General features: G+C 49.9%; 2 protein-coding genes across 24 annotated transcripts in view; one reads left to right on the forward strand and one right to left on the reverse strand.

Annotated features, from left to right (window-relative positions):
- FCSK (fucose kinase) overlaps positions 1-23,219 on the forward strand; it is a 34,513-nt gene extending 11,294 nt beyond the window's left edge. For 7 of the 22 annotated variants that reach the window (XM_021093807.2, XM_084959649.1, XM_084959650.1 and 4 more), the window contains 15 exons: positions 85-256; positions 661-773; positions 1,395-1,496; positions 1,623-1,793; positions 2,281-2,345; positions 2,741-3,111; positions 3,783-3,993; positions 4,151-4,317; positions 4,411-4,632; positions 4,978-5,121; positions 5,279-5,398; positions 7,268-7,455; positions 7,537-7,636; positions 8,150-8,373; positions 8,553-9,318. In XM_021093807.2, the coding sequence (XP_020949466.1) occupies positions 85-256; positions 661-773; positions 1,395-1,496; positions 1,623-1,793; positions 2,281-2,345; positions 2,741-3,111; positions 3,783-3,993; positions 4,151-4,317; positions 4,411-4,632; positions 4,978-5,121; positions 5,279-5,398; positions 7,268-7,455; positions 7,537-7,636; positions 8,150-8,373; positions 8,553-8,651 (2,469 nt within the window). In that variant the 3' untranslated portion in view covers positions 8,652-9,318. Of the gene's footprint in view, positions 1-84; positions 257-660; positions 774-1,394; positions 1,497-1,622; positions 1,794-2,280; positions 2,346-2,740; positions 3,112-3,782; positions 3,994-4,150; positions 4,318-4,410; positions 4,633-4,977; positions 5,122-5,278; positions 5,399-7,008; positions 7,456-7,536; positions 7,637-8,149; positions 8,374-8,552; positions 9,319-10,367; positions 10,487-11,109; positions 11,185-12,017; positions 14,190-20,213 lie in introns of those variants that run through there. The other 15 variants (XR_014805528.1, XR_014805530.1, XR_002344515.2 and 12 more) reach the window with 8 other exon arrangements.
- The window catches only part of COG4 (component of oligomeric golgi complex 4), a 31,577-nt gene continuing 14,630 nt past the window's right edge, over positions 9,611-26,557 (reverse strand). Inside the window, exons 9-19 of one of the 2 annotated variants that reach the window (XR_014804921.1) lie at positions 25,481-25,614; positions 22,615-22,733; positions 21,905-22,071; positions 20,932-21,097; positions 15,398-15,460; positions 12,633-12,856; positions 11,735-12,331; positions 11,083-11,166; positions 10,784-10,885; positions 10,406-10,534; positions 9,611-10,185 (exon numbers count right to left, since the gene is read on the reverse strand). Coding sequence is in view for 1 of the 2 variants with exons in the window: in NM_001244337.1 (NP_001231266.1) it covers positions 10,051-10,185; positions 10,406-10,534; positions 10,784-10,885; positions 11,083-11,166; positions 11,735-11,827; positions 12,740-12,856; positions 15,398-15,460; positions 20,932-21,097; positions 21,905-22,071; positions 22,615-22,733; positions 25,481-25,614 (1,309 nt within the window). In the remaining variant the exon portion in view is untranslated. 2 annotated transcript variants of the gene reach the window in all.

The following is a 26,557-nucleotide window of genomic DNA, read 5'->3' on the forward strand; positions in this document are numbered from 1 at the left end:
GTCTATGTCACTGTCTTTGGAGATGGAACTACCCAGCTCAGCCTAGGCATCCACTAATAGCAGTGCTTCCTAACCTTGCCCCAGCTGTCTCTGTTTTTTGACATCCTGCTCTGCATGGCCCGGAACGTGAGAAGGGAGGACTTCCTGGTGGGGCGGCCCCCAGAGATGGGGCGAGGTGACATGGAGACCGAGGGTTATCTGCGTGGTGCCCGGGCTGAGCTGTGGAGGGAGCTTCGTGATCAGCCCCTCACACTGGGTGGGTACTGCCTCTCGGCTCTCTGGGATGGGGAAGCCGTGGGAATGAAGACCCCCAGAATGAGGCTCTGTCTTACCTACCTGGCCTCTGGGCTCCAGGCAGGCCAAGTACATGGACTGGACAGTTGCCCTCTCCCACTTCAGAGTTCCTTGCGGAGATAACTCGTCCCTTCTTCCTTTGTCTCACTCCTGGGGTCCAGTTCTGGTCTTTCTGCTTTCCAGCTGTGTGACCTTGGGCAGGTTGCTGAGCCTCTCTGGATCTTAGCTTCCACCTTGGCACGATGGGCTTATTTCCATGCCTGCCCTCCCAAGGCCTGATGAAGATGTGTCTTCTGGTGGGAGGCTCAGCCTGATTTCAGAGCAGCAGTAGGCGGGGGGCTGAGGCCAGTACTTGTATCTTTACAGCCTATGTCCCTGACGGCAGCTACAACTACATGACCAACTCAGCCAGTGAGTTCCTGCACAGTCTCACATTCCCAGGGGCTTCTGGGGCCCAGGTCGTGCACTCCCAGGTGGAGGTAAGACCTGCTGGGAGGTAAGGCCCGCAGAGGTCCCTACTGGATGTCTGGAGGCAGGTGGGATGGGGGCTGCAGCGTGATGAAGAAATAGCTCATGCTTCAGATAGATTACCTACGAATGTTGATTTTCTTATCCCCATTTTACATGTGAGGCACTCTGGGCCCAGAGAGGTTAAGTGACTTGTCTAAGGCCGCAGAGCCAGCAGTAAGTGGCTAAGTTAGAAATCTACAGCCAAGTCTGGTTGAGAAGCTAGAAAAGACTCCTCTGACTCTTTCTGAATCTGTTTGGGGATTCAGGCAAATGTGTGGTGATGGGGGCGGATAAGAGTTTGGAGGTGGCCCTCAGCATGCCAGGGTTAGGGGTAGCTGGACAGATGGGGGGAGGTTTTGTAGGGAAGCTGTCATCTGATGGGACCTCCATTATGGACAGGGTTCAGAATTTGTTCTGGAGAAGGCAGGGAGAGTATACCCCCAGGGGAACAGCAGGAATAAGGCTGGGGGGAAGGAAGCATGCCTGAGGCTGTGGCCAGGGAGGTACAGAGAGAGATCTGGCTGGCTGACATTCGTGGGGAGCAGCAGCCCCCGCCTCAGGCTCTCACGACTTCATCCCTGGCTTCACAGGAGCAGCAGCTGCTGGGAGCTGGGAGCTCTGTGGTCAGCTGCCTGCTGGAGGGCCCCGTCCAACTGGGTCCTGGGAGTGTTCTGCAGCACTGCCACCTGCGGGTGAGGCCTGAGAGGGCAGGCAGAGGAAGGGCAAAGCTGGGCGGGGGTGGCCAGGGTCCTGAGTGTTTGGGGGCGGTGCTTGGGGCTGCGCTGCCCACACAGGATGCCTGCCTTCTCCCCTGCCAGGGCCCCATTCACATCGGCACCGGCTGCTTTGTGAGCGGCCTGGATGCGGCCCAGTCCGAGGCACTGCACAGCCTGGAGCTGCATGACCTCGTCCTGCAGGGACACCACTTGCAGTTGCACGGCGCCCCTAGCCGGGCCTTCACCCTCGTTGGCCGTTTGGACAGCTGGGAAGTAGGTGCTTGCCTACCTCCCATCACCCCCATCTTTAGGCTTTGGGGAGCCCTGGGGTCCCAGCCCAGCTCCATTCCACAGGGCTCTTTGAGTGCTCGCCTGAGGAACAGACTGCGAGGAGGGTGGGGCCAGGAGTTGCAACAGGCCTTTACCTCCTCCTCCGCTGCTCTGAGGTGGGCTAGGTGGGGATTCTTATCCCTGTTTTTGGGCTGGAAACTGAAGTTCAGAGAGGGAGATGACCCACCTTGGGCCTCAGAGCAGTTGTGGTGGGTAGGCCTAGAGCCAGGATTCTGCTCCAAGTTCCAGGCACCTGGGGCAGGAGCGTTGAGGCTCCAGGGCTTGACTCTGTGTTTCAGAATTTGCTTGCCTCTTTGCCCCGGTCCCTCTTCCTGTCCCCTCTTGAGCAGCGCCCGATCCTCTGGCCTTACTGTCCATAACCCCTTCCTGTGGCCTTTGCAGCCCTGACTCCTTTTTTCTCTCCCTCCAGAGACAGGGGGCAGGAACGTATCTCAACATGTCTTGGAGTAAATTCTTCCAGAAGACAGGCATTCGGTAGGGTTGATGGCCTGACGGGCCTCTGTGAGCCTCAGCAGCCAGGGTGGCAGCTGCTTTGAGGCTCATCCTTTCCAGCTCCTGCCCCAGAGCAGCCCCCACCCCACCTCCCACCATCCCTGGGGCCTGGAGTAGTTCTGAGCAGCCTGATTTGTCCTTGTATCTCCCTGGGCAACTCCAAATTCCTGCCTCACTCAGGCTTTGGGATTTTGTTGAGTAACCTGGGAAAGGAGGCAGGGCAGCTGCGCCTCCCTCCCTGAATTGCTTACCTGTGCAGGTACTAGAGTACTTCCTGTCCCCACAAATGAGCCAACCCCCAGCTGCCAGATCGAGGCTTGATGACCAGGCGGGAGCCCTTGCTTCCTTCCCGCTAATGTGTCTTTTCCTCACATCAGAGATTGGGACCTGTGGGACCCAGACACGCCCCCTACTGAGCGCTGCCTTCTCAGTGCCCGTCTCTTTCCCGTGCTCCATCCCTTGAGGGCCCTGGGGCCCCAGGACATGCTGTGGATGCTGGACCCTCAGGAGGATGGGGGTAAAGCCCTGCGGGCTTGGAGAGATTCCTGGCGTCTGTCCTGGGAGCAGCTGCAGCCATGCCTGGACCGGGCTGCTACGCTGGCCTCCCGCCGGGACCTGTTCTTCCGCCAGGCCCTGCATAAGGCGCGGCACGTGCTGGAGGCCCGGCAGGATCTCAGCCTGCGCCCGCTAATCCGGGCTGCTGTCCGTGAAGGCTGTCCCGGGCCCCTGATGGCCACGCTGGACCAGGGTGAGTGTGCTGGACATCCGTGTAGGGAAGCCAGACCCAGCATCGCCTGCTTCTACCTGCCCCCTAGGTCATCAATCTGAAGGTTCTAAGGAGTCATGAAACTTTAAAGCAGGGAAGAAGGACTAACAGAGTTAACTTCTAGGCTTCTGGGAAGCTCCATCCCTATCAGTGGGGAGTTTGGTGAGAGGCAGAGGCCTAGGGCTGAACTTCTGGGTCCTGTGAGCTGCTGGGATCCTCTTCTGTGCTGGGGGTTGGATGTGGGTGAAGAATTCTAGCACAGCCCCAAGGGTTTGTGGCTGACCCCACATGGGGGCTCAGGCACACTGGCTGGAGGCTCAGTCTTAGCCTCACAGGCAGCACCTCATTCCCAGTTTATTTATTCACCCACAGCCATGCAGCTGGTTGGTGGGGGCTGAGACTGAACCCCGGTGGTTTGTTTGGCTCCCAAACCTGAGCTCTTAATCATCACGAGCATTCTGGGTGAGGGGTGCAGAGGCATGTTTGGGGTGGAACTGGCAGGATGAGAAATTTGTCAGGCAGAGGAGTGGGGGGTATTCTTGGCCAAGACACATCTTGGGCAAGAACTAAGGTGTGAGGAGTCTGGGGTGTTTGAGGGCAGAGGGCATTGGGGGTGGGCCCCCTCCGCAGCTACCTGACTCTTGGTCTCTCAGTGGCAGCTGGTGCAGGAGACCCTGGTGTGGCGGCCCGGGCACTGGCCTGTGTGGCAGATATACTGGGCTGCATGGCAGAGGGCCGAGGCGGCTTACGGAGTGGGCCAGCTGCCAACCCTGAGTGGGTGCGGCCCTTCTCGTACCTGGAGTGTGGAGACCTGGCTGGGGGCGTGGAGGCGCTCGCCCAGGAGCGGGAAAAATGGCTGAGCAGGTAGGTGCTAATGATGTCAAAACCCTTGGAGAAGCCCTAGCCATCCTTGGAGGTGGAAATCCGGAGAGGTGGGGGCTCCTCAGGTCACCCAGGGCAGTCAGGTCCCCAAGCTCAGGCTTGGGCTCCATGCCACCATCTCTCCCTGTCCTCCTGGCAGACCAGCCTTGCTAGTACGAGCTGCACGTCACTACGAGGGGGCTGGGCAGATCCTCATCCGCCAGGCTGTCATGTCAGCCCAGCACTTTGTCTCCACGGAGCCAGTGGAGCTGCCGGCACCCGGGCAATGGGTAGTGGCTGAGTGCCCAGCTCGAGTGGATTTCTCTGGTGAGCCCCTTTTAGAGGTTGGGGGTGAGGCCAGCCAACCTAGAGCTGAACTGTTAGCCCTGTGACCAGCTTGGTCTTATTCAACTGCCACAGGGGGCTGGAGTGACACGCCACCCCTTGCCTATGAGCATGGTGGGGCAGTGCTGGGCCTGGCCGTGCGAGTGGATGGCCGCCGGCCCATTGGGGCCAGGGCTCGTCGCATCCCAGAGCCTGAGCTGTGGCTGGCTGTGGGACCTCAGCATGACAAGATGGCCATGAAGATAGTGTGCCGGAGCCTGGACGACCTCCAGGATTACTGCCAGCCCCACGCCCCAGGTTAGGGCACCTGTGACAGCTGCAGGTGGAGATGGCACACCCAGCCACCTGGGGGATGGGGCAGAACCCTAGAAACCCTGCAGGCCACGGGGGTCTGGCCCGAGGGTGAGTCAGTCTGGCAGAGGAGCCCTGAAGTCACCCTACCCAGGCACATGGGGGTGCGGAGGTAGAGCACATTTGCTCATGCTGGGGAGGCTAGAGGACCTTCTGTGGCTTGGGGATGGGGTCTGCACTGCTCTGGGCTTTTATCCCCTAGATGAGCCCCAGGCCTAGGTGAGGAGGGGCGGGTTGTCTGTTTCCATCTCTGGAGACCAACTTGCTTGCTGCATGCTGGTTACTCCGCAGGGGCTCTCTTGAAGGCGGCCTTCATCTGTGCGGGGATTTTGAGTGTCCACTCCGAGCTTTCCCTGAGTGAGCAGCTGCTGTGCACCTTCGGGGGCGGCTTTGAGCTACAAACCTGGTCTGAGCTGCCCCATGGGTCCGGCCTCGGTGAGTGGGCCCTCTCCCTGCTGACCACTGACCCCTTCCCTTCAGCTTTGCCTCCAATCCCCTTCCTGGTCTCTGCCCAGCAGAGAGGGAGCGGGTGGGGCAGGACTGGGCTGGGCAGAGCTGCTTCATGCCTGGTATTCAACTCTGCACCCTGCAGGCACTAGCAGCATCCTGGCGGGGGCTGCCCTGGCTGCCCTACAGCGGGTCGCAGGCCGGGCAGTGGGTACAGAGGCCCTGATCCACGCAGTGCTGCACCTGGAGCAGGTGCTCACCACAGGTATGGGACCACCCCAGGGCAGGGTGAAGGTCACTAGCACTTTGTCAAGAGCCTCTGGGAGCTGCCCTGGACCTGCAGACAGAGAACTGTGGTGTCCTTGAAGATGGTTAGAGCTCCTTCTTAGCACTCTGAACCTCTCTCTCTGGTGGTTTTCTTTTTTCTTTTTTCTTTTCAGGGCTGCACCTGCAGCATATAGAGGTTCCCAGGCTAGGGGTCTAATCGGAGCTACAGCTGCTGGCCTACTCCCCAGCCACAGCAACGCCAGATCCGAGCCACGTCTGCAACCTACACCACAGCTCACGGCAACACCGGATCCTTAATCTGCTGAGTGAGGCCAGGAATCAAACCTGCAACCTCATGGTTCCTAGTCGGATTCATTTCTGCTGCTCCATGATGGGAATTCCTCTTTGGTGGTTTCCAACATGAAATAATTCTACCTCAAAGGATTTGATGTAGGAGCACCTACTAAGTGCCAGATTCTGTGCTGTACCTTTCATGTGTGTTAGGCCCCATATATACCACATGCTATCCCTCAGGTCCCTGTTTCTACCCGGGGCTGTACCTCGTGGGGGGGCTGGGTTTGAAGTAGGGGACAGGACTTTCAGCCTACTCTTCAGCTACTTGCCCATCCCCTGGGCTATGGCCACTTGGGTCCCGCTTCCCTACCCTGTGAGAAAGGGAAGTGCTTGGCTGTGATCATAGAGTCTCACTAGCACCAGGCTTCTCCCTTTACTCACCACTGTGGCTCCTTAGGATCCACGCATAATGGAGGGCAGCAGAGGTCTGTTTGGCACCAGATCCTAGGGTGTTCTGGTTGCCTCAGGATGCCAGGCCTCACCTCCAGCAGGACTCTGGGAAGGAAACTGCTCAGAGATATTTAGATGCCTCATGTATGTAACCTTCTCTGGCCGCTTTGTAGCCTAGCTCCTTTCATTGTAACGACTCACATCCCATGATAGGTAGTCATTAGCAAAAGGAGCAGATAGGGAAGCCTTTCCAGTTTTCTTTTGAGGTGTATCATTCATATCTTTCATTTGGTCAAATGACAACTATTTATTGAAATCTACTTTGTTTTGGGCTCTGGGGATAAAATGAGCAAGTGTTCTTGCCATCAAAAATCATATGGTCTACTGGAGACAGACATTAATCAATAACCACTCAGATGAATGTATAATTACAAGCTGTGCTAAGTGCTCTGAGTGAGAGAGGTGCAATTAAGAGGTTCTTGACATTTTAGGCCTGGCACTAACCACCATGTTTTGGCTGAAAAGTTCAAGATACCTCCTGCTCTTTGCATGATAAACTTGAAATCCTCGCAGGCCCTTCCAGACATGAAAGGCCCATGTCAGAATCATCTTAATTTTGTCATTTTTATATAGCTGCAAGAAGAAAAGAGATCCATACCTTTCATTGCTAAAGCAAAATGTGAACAAGCTTCTTCAAGTTTGATTAGGGATGCCGCAAAGCTCATTCCCAGCATCAACACTTTTTATCAGGAAAGACTGAGTGCAAGGACTGTTAGGCTGTAGGGAAGTCCTCTATCATCCCTCCTCAGGAAGAAAGGTTAATATAAGGTCTTAATCCTTTGATGTGGTTTCTCTCAATTCCAGTTACACATTAGGTCTACTACAGAGCTTAGGCCTTGTGCATTTTAAGCTTGGCTCTGGAATAAAGGCCCTTCCCTTGCTGGGCTCATCTTGCTCCCAGAACTCAGGCAGAAGCTGCACAGCTAAGCTGGCCCAACTGAAGTTGAGGGAAGCTGTCTTCCCATGCTGGTCTCAGCCAGGGATGCAGGACCAGGAGCCTGGACTGGGAGAGGGAAGTTGCTCCACATAGGCTCCAACAGTGACAGGCCCCTGGCTGTCTCAGGAGGTGGCTGGCAGGACCAAGTGGGTGGCCTAATGCCTGGCATCAAGGTGGGGCGCTCCCGGGCTCAGCTGCCACTGAAAGTAGAAGTGGAAGAGATCACTGTGCCTGCGGGCTTTGTCCAGAAACTCAATGACCACCTGCTCCTGGTGTACACTGGCAAGACCCGCCTGGCCCGGAATCTGCTGCAGGTGAGCTCTGGCCCCAGCAGAAGGGAGGCAGGTGGCTTAGCTAGGCTGGGTCTCACTGCACCCCTCCTGCCCCATCTGCAGGATGTTCTGAGAAGCTGGTATGCCCGGCTGCCTCCTGTTGTGCAGAATGCCCACAATCTGGTTCAGCAAACGGAGGAGTGTGCTGAGGCCTTCCGCCAAGGTGAGGCGCTTCCCGGAGCTCAGGCACCAGGCACCAGTGCCTGCTGCCTGTGGGTCTGGGACCAGGGGCTTTTGCAGGCTTGGCATTGGCCCTAGGTATGAGGCCCTTGGGGACAGAGGCCTACTGTTTGTCCTCTGCAGAGTTCCACACTTAAGTGGGAGTCATATCTCAGGACGATACTGGTACCATGGGGAAGGCCTCCTGCCCCACCTTCTAGGAAGCAGATGGGAGAAGAGACTTGGCTCCATAGCCGAGTTCCAGGGAGTCACAGCTGATGAGGGCTACCCAATTCACTGAACACTGTGCTGGGTACCATGTCAGCTGCTCTATGCTCATTAGTCCTCAAGTAGCCCTGCTGAGGTGGGCATTATCACTCCTGTCTCTAGCCAGTACTGGACCCAGGTTCTTATCCATGACAAGAGGTGTCTTTTGGCACTCTCTTCAGTCTACAAATGGGTACCTAGTGAGTGTCTTGGTTCAGGCACGCAACTCCCCTCTCTGCCCCCACCCCAGGGAGTCTTCCTCGGCTGGGCCAGTGCCTGACATCATACTGGGAACAGAAGAAGCTCATGGCTCCAGGCTGTGAGCCCTTGGCTGTGCGGCATATGATGGATGCCCTGGCCCCCCACGTGCATGGCCAAAGCCTGGCAGGGGCAGGTGGTGGGGGCTTTCTCTATCTATTGACCAAGGAGCCGCGGCAAAAGGAGGCTCTGGAGGCTGTGCTGGCCAAGACTGAGGTATGGTCCGGTTGGGGTATGGTAATTGGTGCGGGGGGGACAGGAACCCTCATTGCAGCCTATCAGCTAACCAGGGGCTACAGCTGGAAGTCCCCCTGGCCCTGCAGCCCCAGTCCACCCTCCTAGAGGCCTGAAATCTGCCCAGAGCGCTCTATACACCTCCTGTCCTTTGCTCCTAGGGCCTCGGGAACTACAGTGTCCACCTGGTAGAAGTGGACACTCAGGGCCTGAGCCTGCAGCTCCTGGGGACGGAGACCTCAACCGGATGCTCCTTCTGATGAGGCTTATGCCTCCGCAAGAGGAGTAAGCCTGGAGCTGCGCAGCACTTCTCCTCCCCCGTAGGAAGGCCCAGTCTTCTACTCTCCACCCTCTTCTTTGTGAATCTGCTTCCAAAGCAAGCTGACCTGAGCTCAGGCCCAGCCCTTTCTAAAACTTGGTGAAGCGAAGACAGTGCTTGGGAGCAGGACTGTGACCTTCTGATTGACAGTGGTCTAGCCTAGGCTTGGCCTCTGCGTTATCTGAACATAGGAAGGTCCTTAGCTCAGTGTCCCCATGCCGTTTACAAATCTGATGGCCCAGCTTGGGCTTTGGCCTTCTCATTCTCCATGAGGGCCTGGAAGAAGGGGGCGAGAACCAGTCTTGGCGGATGGCTGAGCTCCTTTGGTAAGGCTGATGCTGAAGAGGCCCTGTGAGGATTTCCAGTGGCCTTTAGACGTCAGGCTTTTGTCTGAGTAGAGACTTCGTGTTCAGCACTCACTCCCAGGCTGACTTGATGGGGGAGTGGGAGCAGGGTGAGGGTCCATACTCAGGTCTGTGGCAGAGAACCAGTGTGGTCCTGCAGGAAGTCAATGCAACCCTATGGACTCTGCCGTGTGACCCAGTGCCTGCGGGCCCTAAGTTCTCAGGACTGCATACTTCTTGGAATAAATTCATTCTGCCCTTCAAGGTTGTCCTCCTAAAGCTCTTTTTTGTTCCTGCTGGGAAAAATAACCACTACCCCTGAAACTGTGGGCAACTGACCCTTGGGATGATCCAGCTTCTGGTGCTGAGGGCCCAAGAGGAGATGAGGGTCTGGGATTGGATAAGGCACCTATTATTATTTAGGTCCTGGCGGTGGCCATGCGCAGCTCTTGTGGGAGGAGACTGTGGATTTAGACTTTTGCCTTCACATTTCATTGCAACGGGTAGACCTGTCTTGCCCTGTAGCATCCAGCCGTTCCTGGAAAACACACTGGCATCTCTCCAAGGAGTGTCTTTATTCAGGGTGATAATAAACATCATAGCCTCTCCTCAGAGTAAACCTATTTCCTTAGGTCTCCGGATAAACCCAAGTCCCTTAGGGCTGGCAGGGAGGCAGCCCATTTGCTGCAGTGTCCAAGGCCGAAAGAGTGACCACTCATGCAGAAGGCAGGCCTGCCTCGGCTTTCCCACCTCATTAGGAGCCAAGAGGGACCTACCTCTCTTGGTGGGGGGGAAGTGTCCTCCAGTGCACACCCCTCACAGGTCTGAGTACGGAGGGTGAAGTGAGTTGAGGCCTTGATTCCCTGCTGCCAGCAGTGGAACAGTCTGGGCTGTCAGAGTTCCCCCAAGCCAAGCAGCCTTGCCCAGCTCCTGGGCTGTGGCCACTTAGGGAATGGGCCCTGAAGTGGGATGGGCCAAGTGCGCTCACCCTGGCACCTATAGGCGCAGCCTCTTGATGTCCTCACTGCGGAAGTCTATGCGCAGTGCCAGCACCTGGCGTACTTCAGCAGGAGTGAGGCGCCACGTCAATGGGCCGGAGTTGGCTCCCCAGTAATCTAGGATCTCGGTCACCTGTTGAGAAGAACGGAGATGAGTCAGCAAAGAGGAACTATCCTGAGTGAAGGCCTTGGGCTCCACCAGAGGCAGAGCAAGGGAACCCAGGAAGAAAGGTGGCTGACAGCTGGGCTGCTAGTGGAGACTTGGTTTGGAGGGAGTGGCAGGGATCCACGTTTTGTCTCTGCTTCTCTTCCTAGTCACTGTTCTCTGGCCAGGCCAAGGGAGCCCCACATACCCGCTCCAGATTGAGGATGGTGGCCATCTGGGAGAGCCGCGCAAACTTGTCTCGGATGGTCCAGGTGGTCACTGTGGTGAGGTAGGCGATGAGTGACCTCAGCTCCTTATCAAACTGCAGGCCGCCCAGCTGTAAGAGAACACGAGCCGTCACTGCTCAAGGCCTGGGCCTCTGGCCAAGCAGAACTGGCTCCCAGTTTTGCTCAGGGCTAGGCTGCAAGGCCAGCTGGGCCTCAGATGGTGCCTCAGTTGGCTTCAATGTCTCAGGGCAGGATTGAGCCTAGATATGCAGGGCCTAGGGATAGCAGACAGAGGAGACAGACTTGTCTTCCTTACAGGGGAAACATCAGAATGGGGGCCGGTACTTCCTTGACCTTACCCGGTTGAAGGTGGACTTTAGCACCACTTTCTCCAACTCGACTGCAACAAGGCTGGTCATGAGGCTGGTCAGGCTGTCATAGATGACTGGGGACAGGCCAGCCTGCACAAAGAGGTTAGACAGCAATGGGAGTCCCACCTCGCCCCTCTGCCTCCATAGGAGTCTTCAGGCATATTTCTATAGGCTGGGGCTTGGAGGGGCTTCCAGAGTTCCCAGCAGGAATGTGATAGGAAGCCTCAGGTACTGGTTTGAGCAGAGGTGGGTAATTCCATAGGCTGGTCCCAAGGGTCCCTGCTCACCTTGAACTCTGCCATTTGTTGCTCCAGGTTAAGGATGAACTGCTGTACCCAAGGGTCATTGGCCTCATAGTCATTGAATTCTTCCTATTGTCAGGAAACAAGGTAGGTCACCAGGAGCTCCTCCAAGAAGTACTAGTCACTGCCTCCCACTCCCCAACTTCCACCCTTCTAAGAAAACAGCTCCTGTAGCTTATGACTCATCCAGCCTAAAGCCAGCTTAAACCAGGCTGGAGAAACTGCTTCTGCTTCTGCATCACACTTCTAACCAGCAAATGGCCCTGGGCTTCCGCATGGCCCACACAATATGGTAAAACTCCTAGCAGTTTATTCCCTCTTGCATCTCATGTTTTATAGGAATGAAATGATTAGGTTTGGGAAAAAAAAAGCTCCCAAGTGTATGAGAGCTTGGGCAAAAAGAGCCTCAACAAAAGAGAATGTATCGGGTCAAGGCAACTCCTTTTAGATGTCTTTTGGAGCCCTCTGGTTGCAGGAACAACCCGTTTCTGGGAGGAGCCTAGTCTTAAGGGTGGGGGAAGTGGGCCTGAGAAACATGTAAGGTCTAGTCTGTTCAGTTGGCTCCACTGCCCTCTAGTTGGGGGCTGGGGAATGAGGGGTAATCCTGGGCTTGACAGCTGTCTGTGGTCAGACTGACCTCCTCAATGTTGTGGGAGACAGACAGAAAGGTGTTGATCCAAGGCTGCACCTGCGGCTTGATGGCTGTGCTGTTTAGCTCTGTCAGCCCTTCCTGTAGGACAAGGCAGAGACACATCAGACACAGAAGGCACAGGTCCACTTCCCTTCCCTTTCTCCTGCTCCATCCGTCCTTTGACCATCAGGGCATTCTTCCAGCTCTGAGGCATTTCTGCAGGCCCTGTCTGAAGTCTAACAGAGATTATGCTAATCAAAGAGGCCAGGAACAACCCGTTCTTTTCCAGACATGCGCCAATTCAGGTCCACGCCAGAGACGAGGCCATGGACTTGGTTTAGTAAACTCCAAGATGAAAAGATTTCTTGGTATGAAGCAGCACCTTTTGCTAAGGCCATGCAGAGCTGAGTAACCATGTGGTTCCATTTCCTGAGTATCCTTCTGAGCGCTCCTGGCACTGCGGAGGCCAAACAGAGATTCTAGAGGACCAAATGCTGGCTTGTCACCTTGACAGCTATGCTGCTGAAAACCTTTATTTTTCAACTGGGATGCACACAAGTTCAGTGGCTTGTACTCTACTCCTTCACGCCTCCTCCCCTGCTTCTGCCCCATTTTTTTTTTCTGTCTTTTGTCTTTTTGTCTGTTGTTGTTGTTGTTGCTGTTGTTGCTATTTCTTGGGCCGCTCCCGCGGCATATGCAGGTTCCCAGGCTAGGGGTTGAATCGGAGCTGTAGCCACCGGCCTACGCCAGAGCCACAGCAACACGGGATCCGAGCCGCGTCTGCGACCTACACCACAGCTCACGGCAACGCCGGATCCTTAACCCACTGAGCAAGGGCAGGGACCGAACCTGCAACCTCATGGTTCCTAGTCGGATTCGTTAACCACTGCGCCACGACGGGAACTCCTGCCCCATTTTTTAATATGCAAGAGCCCATGATAACCCAGTAATGGTATTCTCAGAGCAACAGACAGGCCCAGTAGTCAGCCAGCAGTAGAACCGGGGGCTTACCTGCAAGAGATCTCGGAATTTGTTGGACACGGCAGCCAAGTCAGAAAGGCAGCTGTCAAACTTGGCCTGGGCCTGCTCGCCTCCAATGCCCTGGCTGAACAGCTTCATGCAGTCACTCTAGGGGAGAACACCCAGCCATCAGGCTTCAGAGCACACCTGGGCCGTGGAGGGGTGGCCCAGAGAGGGGAGGGTGCAGAGGAGGCTAGTATGCAACCAGTTGTTTCTCCTGTTCTAGCCTCTTCTGGGAACAGCTCGGGTCAGTCTGAGGCCAGAACCCTGGCTGGTTTCAGGAAACCTGGATTTGATCCTGTGGCTAGCCTCTTGGCTCCCACTTCTGCCTTTGTAATATGAGGCTACTGGTGTCAGGGGTGTGAATAAGAAACAAATATCAAAAGTTTTTTTCATACCTTTAGAGTTAGACATTCCTGGCTTCAAATCCTGGCTCAGCCATGTATTAGTTGAGTGACTTTGGTCAAGTGACTTAAAGCTTCTGAGCTTCAATTTCCCTGTCCGTAAAATGGGGACACAAATTCCTGTTCCCATGGTAGTTGTGAGAGTTGGATAAGATGATGCACAAAGTGTTTAGCCCAGTGCCTGGCACACAGTAGGCGCTAAGAAGATACTGGCTATTGTAATAGTTTCTGCTTCTTAAATAGTTTTGTCTGGCTGCCCAAGGGAGATTGTCATGACCATAGACAAGATTTAAGTGATTAGATGTGCCAGGCCTAGTTTTAAGCATTTTACTTTTATTAGTAGAAGCACCTTTCTTATGAAGTATGTACTATTATCAACTATACTACATAGATGAAGAAACTGAGGCACAGAGAAGTTAGTAACTTGCCTAAAGCCACACAGCAGTAAGTCGTGAAGCTGGGATTCAAGCTAGGAATTAGGGCTCCAGAGCACCTGTTCCTAATCCCCACCCTACAGCCCATCTGTAGAGAACTTCACAGGGGGAGGTGCCTTGGGTTGTCAGGACCTTCCCATATTTCCTGTAGCTTAACGGTCTGTGCTGTTTTGGCTACAGTAGGAGCAGGACTGAGGAAGAGTTGCAAAAAGATCAATCTAGTAGGGAGAGGTCCTCAGCCCCATGGCATCCCCAAGACTTACTGTTTTTAACTAGCCTTTGGACCTCATCTGTAAAATGGACATCATACCACCTGACCTGCCTATCTCAAAGGACTGCTGAGAAAGAATACAGATGATGCAAATTGAAGAGGGGTGAGATTTATGGGAACTGTATTTTCAGTTCTTTGCTAACCTTTTCACTTGGTTAATTCTGCTGGCTCAGTTCTGAATTTCTAACATTTCAGAATTTAATTTAAAATCCAGCACACTAATGTTAAGGAAAAAGTGAGGAATACAATCTAATGCCATGACTTAAAAACAATGACGACAGTAACTATGTTGAACATTTAAACATGGAAGACACTATGCTTTTGGGACTTGATGAATATTGCTCTTATTTTATTCTATTTTAAGGCTTTTTTTGGGGGGGTAAATTCCTAATCTGGTAGTATGCAAACCTGACTGCTCTCTCTGAGCTTCCCTTAGGAACCTCATCAGCTCCTGGGCCCTCTTCTCATTGCTGGCTCCTGTCCTCCCTAGTCACCCCGGCCCTAAAAGCAACACTTAGCCCCGGGCTCAGCGCTGAGCCTCATGCCTCTATAGCAAAGCACCTTCCCTGATATGAGTGCTTGGTGGGAAGACAGGATCCTGACTTCCCTCCTCTCCTAGAAGCAGAGTTTGGGAGTAGGGGAGAGTTGGGGTTCTTCCTTTTCTAGTACTTAACAAAGTGACTGCACCATGCTATTATTGTAATTACTAGTACAGTCATTAACTACAGCTGGATGCTGCTTGTGTACCAGGTGCTTTACAAGATCTTGTTCAGCCTCACAACAAACCTGAGGGGCAGAGACCATTCTCCCTGTTTACATAAGAGGAAACTGAGGCTTAGGGAGGTTACAGAACTTGCCTCAGGCCACACAACTGCTAGTGGTCAAGTGGATACTTGAACTCACGGGTACCTGACTTCCAAGCCCAAGGAATTTCCACTATATTATGTGGCCTTCCTTTAAAAAATGATAATAGCACTTGGCTCTATGGGGTTAAGTGAGCCCTATATCATCTTAATCTCAGTGTTTATAGAGGACTTTATCATTTTTGGCCACACCCATGGCATGCGGAAGATTGGTCAGGGATTGAACTGGCGCTACAGCAGTGACCCAAGCCACTGCAGTGACACTGCTGGATCCTTAACCTGCTGTTCTACAAGGAATCACCACAACCCTGTTTTTTTATTTGGCCACCCAACCCAAAGCAGGGCAAGAGAGATCTCTATCTTGTTGCCTAGATGAGGGAACTGAGGCTCAGGGAGTTAAGGACTTGTCCAAGGTCACAGACCAAGCAGGTGGCATGCTGGAAGAGCTAATCGGAATTCTGATCTCCAATTCCTGGGTTAGAGCTCTTCCCACAGTTCAGAGACACCTTGCTACCATGCCAATCACTAATGAATCCCCTCAAGTACTCTGAAGAAGAGCTGCCTCAATGCCAGGGAATGCCACAGCCCCCACCAGGAGGAGTGCACTGGACCTGCTCTTAAAGGGAGGCCTGGGGAGGCTGCAGCCACTGAAAGCTGATAGGCAGTTTGTCCTGTACCTCCAGTGTCTTCTTCAAAGTGGAGATGTTTTCACTGCAGACTTCCACGTTGTTCAGGGTCACCTGGGCAACAAGGACAGAAGAATGTGACTTCCTGCTCACTGCTATTTGTACCCATTCCAAGGTCAGACTGGCTGACAGCTGTACTCCTGAGGCTCAGGTCTCAGAGTGGGCAGAATGGTGAACCAGGCTCGCCCTTTCTCCTGGGCCTGACACAAAGGCAGCAAAGCCATCTGGTCTCAGAGGTAGTGACCCAAGGTTTTAGGTCATTTTTGCTCCATGTTTAGGCAGGAAGGTCTAGGAGCAGTCCTGGGGCTCCAAACTTCCAAGCCCAGAACAGAGATGCCAAGGCTGGCATTCATTAAAGAAATGCTTCCTGAGAGCCTATCACCTATGAGGCATTTTCTCAACCATTAGTTCTCTGGCTCTGCCAAATACTTTCTGCAAAACAAGGATAGTTGACTTTGAACAACATAGGGGTTGGGGCACAGTTGAAAATCAGCATACATCTCCATCTGCAGAATCAACCAACCATGAATCGTGTAGTACTGTAGTATTTATCATTGAAAAACATCCACATATAAGTGGATGCAGTTCAAACTCATGTTGTTCAAGAGTCACCTGTATTATCAAGCCAGCTCACAGGGGGAAACAAGACTTCTAAGAAGGTGAAATGATTCACTAAGGTCAGTCAACTTTTTTTTTTTGGCTGCACCTGCAGCATGCAGAAGTTCCCAGACCAGGGAATGAACCCGCACCACATCAGTGACCTGAGCCACTGCAGTGACAATGCCAGATCTTCAATCTATTGCACCACAAGGGAACTCCCAGTCAACCCAAATGTCTATCGACAGATGAATGGATTAAGAAGATGTGGTAAATATACACAATGGAATACTATTCAGCCATAAAAAAAGAACAAGATAATGCCATTTGCAGGAACATGGATGGAACTAGGGACTCTCATACTAAGTAAGTTAGAAGAGAAAGACAAATACCATATGATATCACTTATATCTGGACTCTAATATACGGCACAAATGAACCCTTCCACAGAAAAGAAACTCATGGACTTGGTTGCCAAGGGGAAGGGGGAGGGAGTGGGATGGACTGGAAGTTTGGGGTTAACAGATGCAAACTATAGCATTTGGAGTGGATAAGCAATGAGATCCTGCTGTATGGCACAGGGAACTATATCTAGTCACTTGTGATGCAACATGATGGAGGATAATGTGAGAAAAAGAATATATATATGTGTATGACTGGGTCACTTTGCTGTACAGTAGAAGTTGACAGAACACTGTAAATCAAGTATAATGGAAAAAAATCTTATAAGTAAAAATGCAAAAATCCTAAAAAAATAAAAAATAAAAAATAAAGTGCTCGATATGTGCCAGGCACTGTTCTAGGTACTTAAAAGCAAGCAGTTGATAGAATCTACCCCTTTACAGAATTTACATTCCAGAAGGGAAGTCAGATAATAAATAAAATGTGAGGCAGGGAAAATTGCCATGAGGAAAAATAAAGCAGGGTAGGAGGACCGAAATTCAGAGACGGACAATGCTAGAGTCAGGATTAGATTTTACGTCTCCCCAGTCTAGGCCAAGGTCTCCTTCTGTCAAAACTCAACTGCCGGAGTTCCCGTCGTGGCGCAGGGGTTAATGAATCCGATTAGGAACCATGAGGTTGCGGGTTCGGTCCCTGCCCTTGCTCAGTGGGTTAACGATCTGGCGTTGCCGTGAGCTGTGGTGTAGGTCGCAGACACGGCTCGGATCCTGCGTTGCTGTGGCTCTGGCGTAGGCTGGCGGCTACAGCTCCGATTCAACCCCTAGCTTGGGAACCTCCATATGCTGCGGGGGCGGCCCAAGAAATAGCAAAAAGACAAAACAAACAAACAAACAAAAAAAAAAACTCAACTGCCTTATTGATGAGTTTGGTGCAGAAACACTGATTATGAAAAGCGGCATGTGACAAAAGTGATAATTAAGGTACAAGCTGCTACGACCATTTAGAGGAAAGAAACAAATGTTTTGGACGAAGGCATTGACGGAAACTCCATGGCAGAGTCCATAATCGAGCGGATCTAAAAGGCTGGAACATAATTCTGACAGGAGAGGAGGGTGAGAACATTCCTCCACTCCCACTGGCCTCCTTCCAGCCCAGTGTCCTGTTTGATACTTTCTTAATGGTACTTGGGATTATCTGATGTTGTCTTGTGTTTCCTGTTTGCCTTTTACACTAGAATGAGAGCTCCACGAAGGCAGGGATCTAGTCTGTCTTCTTTACAGCCATATCTCTAGCATAGCGCACTGTCCAATAGAACTTTCTTTTTTCTTTTTTTTGGGGGGCGCGCACCCGCGGCATATGGAGAGTCCCAGGCTAGGGGTTGAATGGGAGCTACAGCTGCCAGCCTACACCACAGCCACAGCAACGCCAGATCCGAGCCGCATCTGCAACTTACACCATGGCTCATGGCAACGCCAGATCCTTAACCCACTGAGTGAGGCCAGGGATCCACAATGGGAACTCCTGTCCAACAGAACTTTCTTAATGATGGAAATGTTTTAAATCTGAATTGTCTGGTACAGTACTCCTCGCCATGTGTGGCTACTGAGCACTTGAAATGTGGCTGGAACCTCAGGAATTGGATTTTTTTTTTTTTTTTTTAATGGTCATACCGAGGCATAAATGAAGTTCCTGGGCCAGGGACTGAATCTGAGCCACAGCTGCAGCAATGCTAGATCCTTAACACACTGCACCAGGCTGGGACTTGAACCCATGCTGCCACAGAGACAATGCTGGATCATTAAATCACTGTACCACAGCGGTAACTCTTAAAGTTGAATTTAAATAGCCACATTATATTGGGCAGCACAGCTCAAAAACCTAAATCAGTGGCTGACAACAGACATTTCTCAGTAAGTTGAATGAATGACTATCTTCTGGAGAAGGGATAACAAGCAAGGGCAGAGTGGCAGAAAATCCCCCAAAGTATTTGAGGATTAGGAGTCAACGCACAGAGAAGTGCAGAGAAATGGCAAGGGATGGAGCTGCAGAGATGGGTGAAGTCAGCCTGGAAGGTGGGTGCTAATGCTGTCCTGTAGACAACGGGGTGGCCCTGAGGATTACTTAAAGTGGGTGAATGTCGCATGAACACAGCTGTGGTTCAGGAATGTTAATGCAGAGGCTGTGTGTAGGGAAATCAGAGTCGGAGAAGATCACACTGCCTTTGAACTGGTGTGCTGGTGGCATGACCAGCAAGGAGGGGTGAGGGAGAGAGATGAGCTCATATTCTGAGAGACGAGTCTGGAATCTGAGGGTGAAAGAAGAATCGTGGAACCCGAGGGATTGAGATTAGGACGTCCCTCTTATCTTCCACAAGAAGACTGCCCTTGTCACTGAGGCCGCTTTCATGGTGGATGGTTAAGATTTAAAGGCCTTTCATCAGCATGTCACAACACAAGGCCACTAACATCACAAGAAATAACTGCAATGTCACGACAGCTCAAGGATAAAGGCCACACCATAAATGTTTCTAAGGCATTTGAGGGCATAAGAAAAACCTGTCATGAGGGAAAAATGGATTTGGGTCCAAATGGTATTGATTTCAAAGTTTCCTTGTACTGACAGTCCTTGTAAGCATGGATTCACTGAGCTTATCCTCAGCTCACAGTGAGCTTATCCTCAGCTCACAGAGAATGATGTATCAAGACTGTTGGGGAATTCATCTTGACAGCCAAATGAATCAAAGTGACATAAGAAATAGGCCCTACAGTGGGAGTGATGACATTTTAAGTACTTGGCATCAGGAAAACTAGAAAACTGTCGCCAAGCACTTAGCATGATCTTTTCTTGTTGGCCTTATCTTCTGGACCCTCAAACAACGAAGCTGTCTGAATGGGAGCAACAAATGTGTATACACGGCAGCCAGCCTAATGGGGCTTGTGGAGCCAAGGGGTGGGAAACAGGACTAGAGTGATAGGGTGGTTAGATTCAGGAGGCCCTTAACAAACTGCCAGGCAAAGATACCTAGTTTAATTAAAAAAATTTTTTTAATTAAAAGAAAAATGTTTTTGGCTACCCTGTGGCATATGGAGTTCCCAGGCCAGGGATCAGATCCAAGCCATAGTTGCAACCTATGCTGCAGCTGCAGCAGGGCTGGATCCTTCACCCACTGTACTAGGCCAGGGATCGAATCTGCAGCTCAGCGCTGCAGAGACGCCACCGATCCCGTTGTGCCACAGTGAGAACTCCAAAGATGGCCAGTTTTGATGTGGTGGGTAGTAAGGAGTCATTTCTAAGCCAGAAATGAGAGAATGAAAGCAAGTTCTGTAGAATGCAAACAGAATGAAAAATTTTTCAGTTCTTGATCATACAAAGCTGGCTGCCAGACATTTTAGTCAAGTGTTCCAAAGGTACCGCATTGCAGAAGCAGTAATTACTTGGAGCTGATACTTTTTTGCAACAACCATGACATACCAAATTGAGAGAATCTATGCTTAGAGAAAATATTTTCAATGACAGAGAAAGTGGGGCTGCCTAAATAGCCTTCATATGGGATCTATCTGAGGACTGTTACTGTGGGTTGCCCTGCACAAGTGACAGGGTAGATATTAGCATGTTTAGGTTTCTGTTTCTCAAAGAAACATCTCAACTCTCTTCGTGTCATAGGCCCTTCAAGAATGTGATAAAAGCTAAGGACCCTGCTTCCAGAAAAAAAAAAAATGTATACATTTTTGCATCCAACCCAAGGGTATTCAGAAACCCAATTTGTAGATTGTTGATTGAGAGCCCTGTTATTGGATGTTTCTTTCAGGTTCTGAACCACAGGAGCCAAGAAGACTCAGAGTGTGGCCAATGCAGGGGTAGAGCAGAATGACTTCTGACCACACTGTACTCACACATGCCGAGATAGCATGTGCCATGAAGGCCTGATCATAGGCTCAGGACTCATCTGCATTCTTTTTGGCTCACCACAAACTGGTTGTTACCCTGTATAAAGCCTTTCTTCTTTCCATGCTTTGCTTTTCCCAGCTGTCACACAACTGGTAAGACTTGCTGCCATCTGTCATTCTGGGTAGTCAGGGCTTTAAGAAGGTCACCTTTCAGAGTAAGTTAAAAGGCTATGAAGAGTGCTAGGAAAGCATTCTGGTAGGCCTAAAGAATCACCCCCAACCCATGCTGTGGGATGTCCTCAGAAAAGTGGTCTGGGAGCCTAGCACAGATGTAATCCAGGCTTGATACTCAGTGGAGCCCCCTAAACAGCCAGGTTGTGTTCTTCGGAATGAGCATTGAGGAGAGCCAAGGTGCTCAGCTTTCCAGGCAGGGAACACTGCATGTCTTGGCTCATGCTGCTCTGAAACAGCTCCCTGGGTAAGAAACGGTATCAGAACCTTCTAGGAGGACTTTCCCTAAAGGAGTTTCCCTTCCATATAAACATGAGAGGAACGTCTCCAGCTGAAAGCTGATTATACTGCGGCTAGTTTAACCTTTTGAGAGATGCTGACCAGCTCTGGGCCTGTGGGCCTACCTACCAGGAAGGAGAGCTTGGCCTCATCAGTGCTTTCGATGCCTTTAGTGTCAAATTTGCCCTGCTGGAGGCTGCTGTGCATGATGTTCACGGCACTTGTCACCCCACGCTGAATGTCCTGTAAGGTGGTGGCTGGGAAGCCCATCCGCAGCTTGTTACACAGAACGTCCCTGGGGGCAGAAGAGCATATAAGGATTGACAGCGCTCAGCTGGCCTCCAGGACAGCAGCACCAGAGGGCTCACTGTCCTGACCCAGCAGCATGAACTGTTCTCTCGGGGGAATAACCATCTCTGAGATCACAGGAGACCTTGAGCAGCCGAGATCTGAGAGAGGTCAACTGATATGACAGCCACCAGGACTCACTGATGTGACAACAACACACAGAAGAGACTGGCCAACTCTTTACTCCCTATGAGACTTTCACTTAAGACCACTGAGCTCCACAAGAGAAGGCAGTACAGCTTAGTGAAAGGCACTACCTTTCAAGTGCAAGTGTTGATGAGAGAATAAGTTTTGAAAGTCAGACTCTCTTCCATATTCTACCATTTGAGATGTATGCTCTCCCTGAGCCCCGGTTTCCTCATCTACAAAAAAGACCTAGTGGTTCCTACCTCATAGGGTTATTTTTAGGACTGAACAGAAACAGGAAATCAGCACAATGCCTGGCCTGTAGCAATGGCAACTATCAGTGCTACAACTATTGCCTTCCTCAGAGCCATCTGTTCTTTTTCCTAGGTCTGAGGGCTAGTAACTCCTCCAATCCAGTCCAGGGAACACAGATGTGGCCTATAAAATGTCTGGTTGCTAGACAACTGCCTGGAGTCAAGGATGCTGTGCTATGGATAGAAGCTTATATCCTGAATAGAAGTGAACTAGAATCATAAGGAAAAAAAGGAAGAAACAAAATGGGCCTCAGGAATCAATCACTATTAGGACCTTTTTGCCTCCTAGAAAGTAGAAAGGGCATCAACTATACCTGAAGTCAGACTCCAGCTCTGTGGTGGCAAGGTTGATCATGGCACAGAGACAGTCAATGCTGGAGCTAGACAGAGCCCGGCCAATGCACTTCTTAACAATGTAGAAGACATCATCCACCATACTGGATGTCAACTGGCCCTTCTCATAGGTGTCCAGAGCCACAGCCTGGGAAAAAAGCAAAGCGCCCAATAAGGGCCCCAGTTCTGCATGTCACTGTTCTACACAGTTCTGAAAAAGGCCGTGGCTCTGCCCCCTTTTCTGTACCTTGTCCATGTTTTTCCCAACATAGCTTATTCTGGTCACAGGTTAGTGTGGCTCCTCTTTGCCAAAATCGCTCACTTTTCTACCGATCACCGTGTTAAGAAATTATTTAGGGCGTTTGTCTTGGGAGCATCTGTTTCATGGGATGTAAGACACCAGGTGAGGCCCTTCTTCCCCAAGGCTCCTCACCCACATATGTCCTCAGGGAGGCAGGGAAGCTCCCTGAGGAGCCAAGGTGCTCTTTTGTGATCCTTGGGAAAGAAGTCCCAGCTGGGTCCATGAGGAGCACAACCACTCCACAGATGCCCTTTAAAGCAGTACACTCAGTCTACATGCAAGGGTATTCTCAAAGCAGGACCAAGAAATATGACATGTCTCAGCCATTCCCTTCAGCCTGGCTTCTTGGACAGGAAGCCCCATGTCCCAGGGATGTGTCCTCTGTCCTACCTTGTTGACAGTCTCCCGCATGAAGTACTCCTCCATGGTAATATAGAGACCAATTAGCTCCTGCATGGTGCAGCTCAGTAGGCAGTTATTGAGGAGTTTGTCCAGACACTTCTGGTGCTCTAGGGGACAGCCAGGAAAGGAATACTCACTCTTCTTCCCCAAGGGAAATAGATCAACTTTTCTCATATTTTCACGTTCCTTTCTAGTCTCTGTTCAATATCTGTACATAATTTATATGGCTAATAATCACGGTACCAATACAATTTTGTCTTCTGTTTAAAAATTATATAATAAATATTTCAGGAGTTCCCATTTATGGCTCAGTGGAAACAAATCTGACTAGCATCCATGAAGATCAGTTTCGATCCCTGGCCTTGCTCAGTGGGTTAAGGATCCAGTGTTACCATGAACTGTGGTATAGGTCACAGACATGGCTCAGATCCTGAGTTGCTGTGGCTGTGGTGTAGGCCAGCAACTATAGCTCCAATCTGACCCCTAGCCTGGGAACCTCCATATGGTGCGGGTGCAGCCCTAAAAAGACAAAAAAGAAAAAAGAAAAAAAAATGTATATATATATAAAATAAATATTTCAGTGTTTCTACATAGCTTTGCCTGGTCTTCATTTTAACTTACTTTTTTTTTTTTTTTTTTTTTGTTGCTTTTTAGGGCCAAAGCTGTGGCATATGGAAGTTCCTGGGTTGGGGTGGAACTGGAGCTGCAGGCCTATACCACAGCCACAGCAACATCAGATCTGAGCAGCACCTGTGACCTATACTACAACTTGAGGCAATACTGGATCCTTAACCTGAGTGAGGCTAGGGATCAAACCTGCATCCTCATGGATACTAGTCAGGTTCCTAACCTGCTAAGCCACAACGGGAACTCCTAGAGAGTCTTTATTTTTGAAATTATTCTATTTTTAGACACCTGGGTTATTTTCAAACTTCTGTCATTAGAGATAACTGGGAATCATAGTAACTGGAAATTTTAGTTAATATTACTGTACAAAAAACTTACTACTTCTTTTCTATTTTTTCCTTAGAATTATTAAGACTCAAAAGATATACATTTCCAGGCCAAAGACTAATATATTAGGTACAGAACATTTCATTCTCTAACCAAAAGAATGTGCTGTCCAACAGAATTTTCTGTAGTAAGGGGAATCTAAATCCATGTTGACGGGAGTGTTCTAAATCTGTGTTGTCTAATATGATAGCCACTATTAAGCACTTAAAATGTGCTTTATTATATGGTGTTCCTGGTGGCCTACTGGTTAAGGATTTGGCATTGTCACTGCTGTGTTCCAGGTTCGATCTCTGGCCTGGGAACTTCCACATGCCACAGATGTGGCCAAAAAAAACAAAAAAAGTGCTTAATATGATTGAGGAACCAAAGTAAAAATTTTTTTTTTTCCTTTTCTTTTCTTCGTTTTTACAGCCACATCTATGGTATATGGAAGCTCCCAGGCTAGAGGCTGAATCACAGCCGCAGTTTCAGGTCTACTCCAAAGCCACAGCAACACCAGATTTGAGCTGCATCTGGGACCTACACCACAACCACGGCAACACCGGATCCGAGCTGCATCTGTGACTTACACCACAGCTTGAAGTAACACTGGATCCTTAACCCACTGAGTGGGGCCAGGGATTGAACGCACATCTTTAAGGATACTAGTCAGGTTCATAACCTGATGAACCACAATGAGAACTCCTAATTAAATTTTCTTTTTTAAAATTATTTATTTATTGCTAATTAAATTTAAATAGTCACATGTGGCTTGTGGCTTCTGTATTAAACAGCATAACTGTGAACATACATGGTCATTACTAATAGCAGTCAGCACCAAACCCTAAATGAGATTATATTTTCCTTAAATACAAATTCAAGGCATTACCACTTGGGTCATACAAATAATTCCCTTGGGAGTTCCTTTGTGGTGTAGTGTGCTAAGGATCCAGTGTTGCCATTGCAGCAGCTCAGGTTGTTGCCATGGCAGAGGTTTGATCCCTGGCCCAGGAATTTCCACATGTTGTGGGTGCAGACAAAAACAAACAAACAAAAAAAACCCTTGCCTTGCATTATTGCTACAAGCCATGCAGAATGCCATAGATGGTAGATTAGTTTCAGGTTTCCAATTTAGGAAACCTGGATATATTTAACCAGTAGTAATTAAATGGTCTCCTTAAAAACCTAGAGCGTTAATCTGTCAGTGAAATAAGACTATGACATGTTTTTATTCAACATATTTTTTGCTTCAAAAATTGAGACTGTGGGAACTGGGAGACTGAGGGAAAGAATGAAATGCTTTCTTTATATATATATTCTTTTCTCAAGATTACACCTCAGTATTACACTAAGATATAATTTATATACCATAAGATTCACCCACTGTATATGTGTAATTCAATGATTTTTTTTAAGTAGCTTTATAAAGTTTTTAATAAGAGCCACAATCCAGTTGTATAATATTCCTCTCATTCCTTAAAGTGTCCTCATGGAATTATATCTGTCTTTGTATTCGTATCTATCTGTCCATCTATAGTGTACACATATCACCTACTTAACACCAATCCCTAACTCTGAGCTGGTGAGGAAACACGGTGTGGGGAAAAGAACAGAAGAAAATCATTTAACCATTCTTGCCTTTAGCTTCCCTTATCAGTAAAATGATTAGATGGCCTCAAAGATCCAACCCAGTTCTAAAATTTGCTAAGTGTAGATTTCTTCCTGGGAGTCAGTCTGTCCACAGAACCAGAGACCAAAAGCCCCAGTTATTTTCTTATTAAAAGATTTGTGGCTTAACTATTACAAAACAGTGCCAACTATATTCCAACCCATCCCAGAGAACATGGGAAATGCCTTTTACCTTGTTTTACTTCCTCTGAAGCCATGGAGTCCCCCACCTCAAAATCCGAGCTGATCCTTTTCCTGAGGAAGCGTAAGTACAGCTCACTGCGGGCATTCATCAGGGTGACCTCAGTCAAGATAGGATCCAGTTCCCTGAGACACACGGAGTGGAAGGAATAAGCAGGAGACTGGATTCCTTCAGATATAAGAGCTACAGGGCAAACACAGTCCCAAACTCCCCCCTCCCACTGGGCCCAGAAGGGTCAGCTCTGCCAGACGGTCATCCTAGCTCTGCTGGCCCAATTATAATCAGAGACAGCTGTCAACAACATATTCCATTTACATGTGTCACCTGAATTATTCACCCCCTAAAATCCTGTCAGGGCTAAATAAAAGATTGGGAGATGTATTTTTGTTAGTGGTTTGAATAAAAATTATATACGCTTCATGTGGAAGAAATCAATTTTAGGGAAAAAAAGTTGGAAGACTCACACTTTTCAATTTTAAAATTTACTACAGAGCTACAGCAAACAAGACAGTGTGGTTTTACTGGCATAAGGATAGACATACAGATTAACTGAGAGTCCAGAAACCTTCATATTTATGATCAACTGATTTCCAATAAGAAAGCTAAAACAACTCAATAAGGAAAGAACAGTCTTTTCAACAAATTGTGCTGGGATAACAAAACTCACATTGCAAAGAATGAAGTTCATCTTCTCCCTCACATCATAGACAAAATTAACTCTTTTCCACATTGAAGTCCAAGAGATCTTTTCAAGACATAAACCTGGTCATATCATAATCATATGATGTCCATAGGTCTTAGGATACAAGACACTGAATGGCCTAACAGCCTCATTAGATGCATCTCATATAAGGCTCTCCCCAACTCTCAGCACTTCAACAATACTGGCCGTCTTTCAGTTTTTCAAACACACCGGGTCTTTGCACGTGCTTTCCTCACTCTACCTGGAACACATTTCACCTCTTATTCCTATTTATTTTGTTGTGGGGGAGGTTTTTTGGCTGCATCCGTGGCATACAGAAGTTCCCAGACCAGGGATCAAACTCATGCTGTCGCTGTAACCAAAGC

This window comes from Sus scrofa, chromosome 6, assembly GCF_054392235.1.
Source record: "Sus scrofa isolate SSC_HxYL_T2T_F1_AM1 chromosome 6, Sscrofa_HxYL_maternal_Yorkshire_Landrace_v2.0, whole genome shotgun sequence".
NCBI classification, from domain to species: Eukaryota; Metazoa; Chordata; class Mammalia; order Artiodactyla; family Suidae; genus Sus; species Sus scrofa.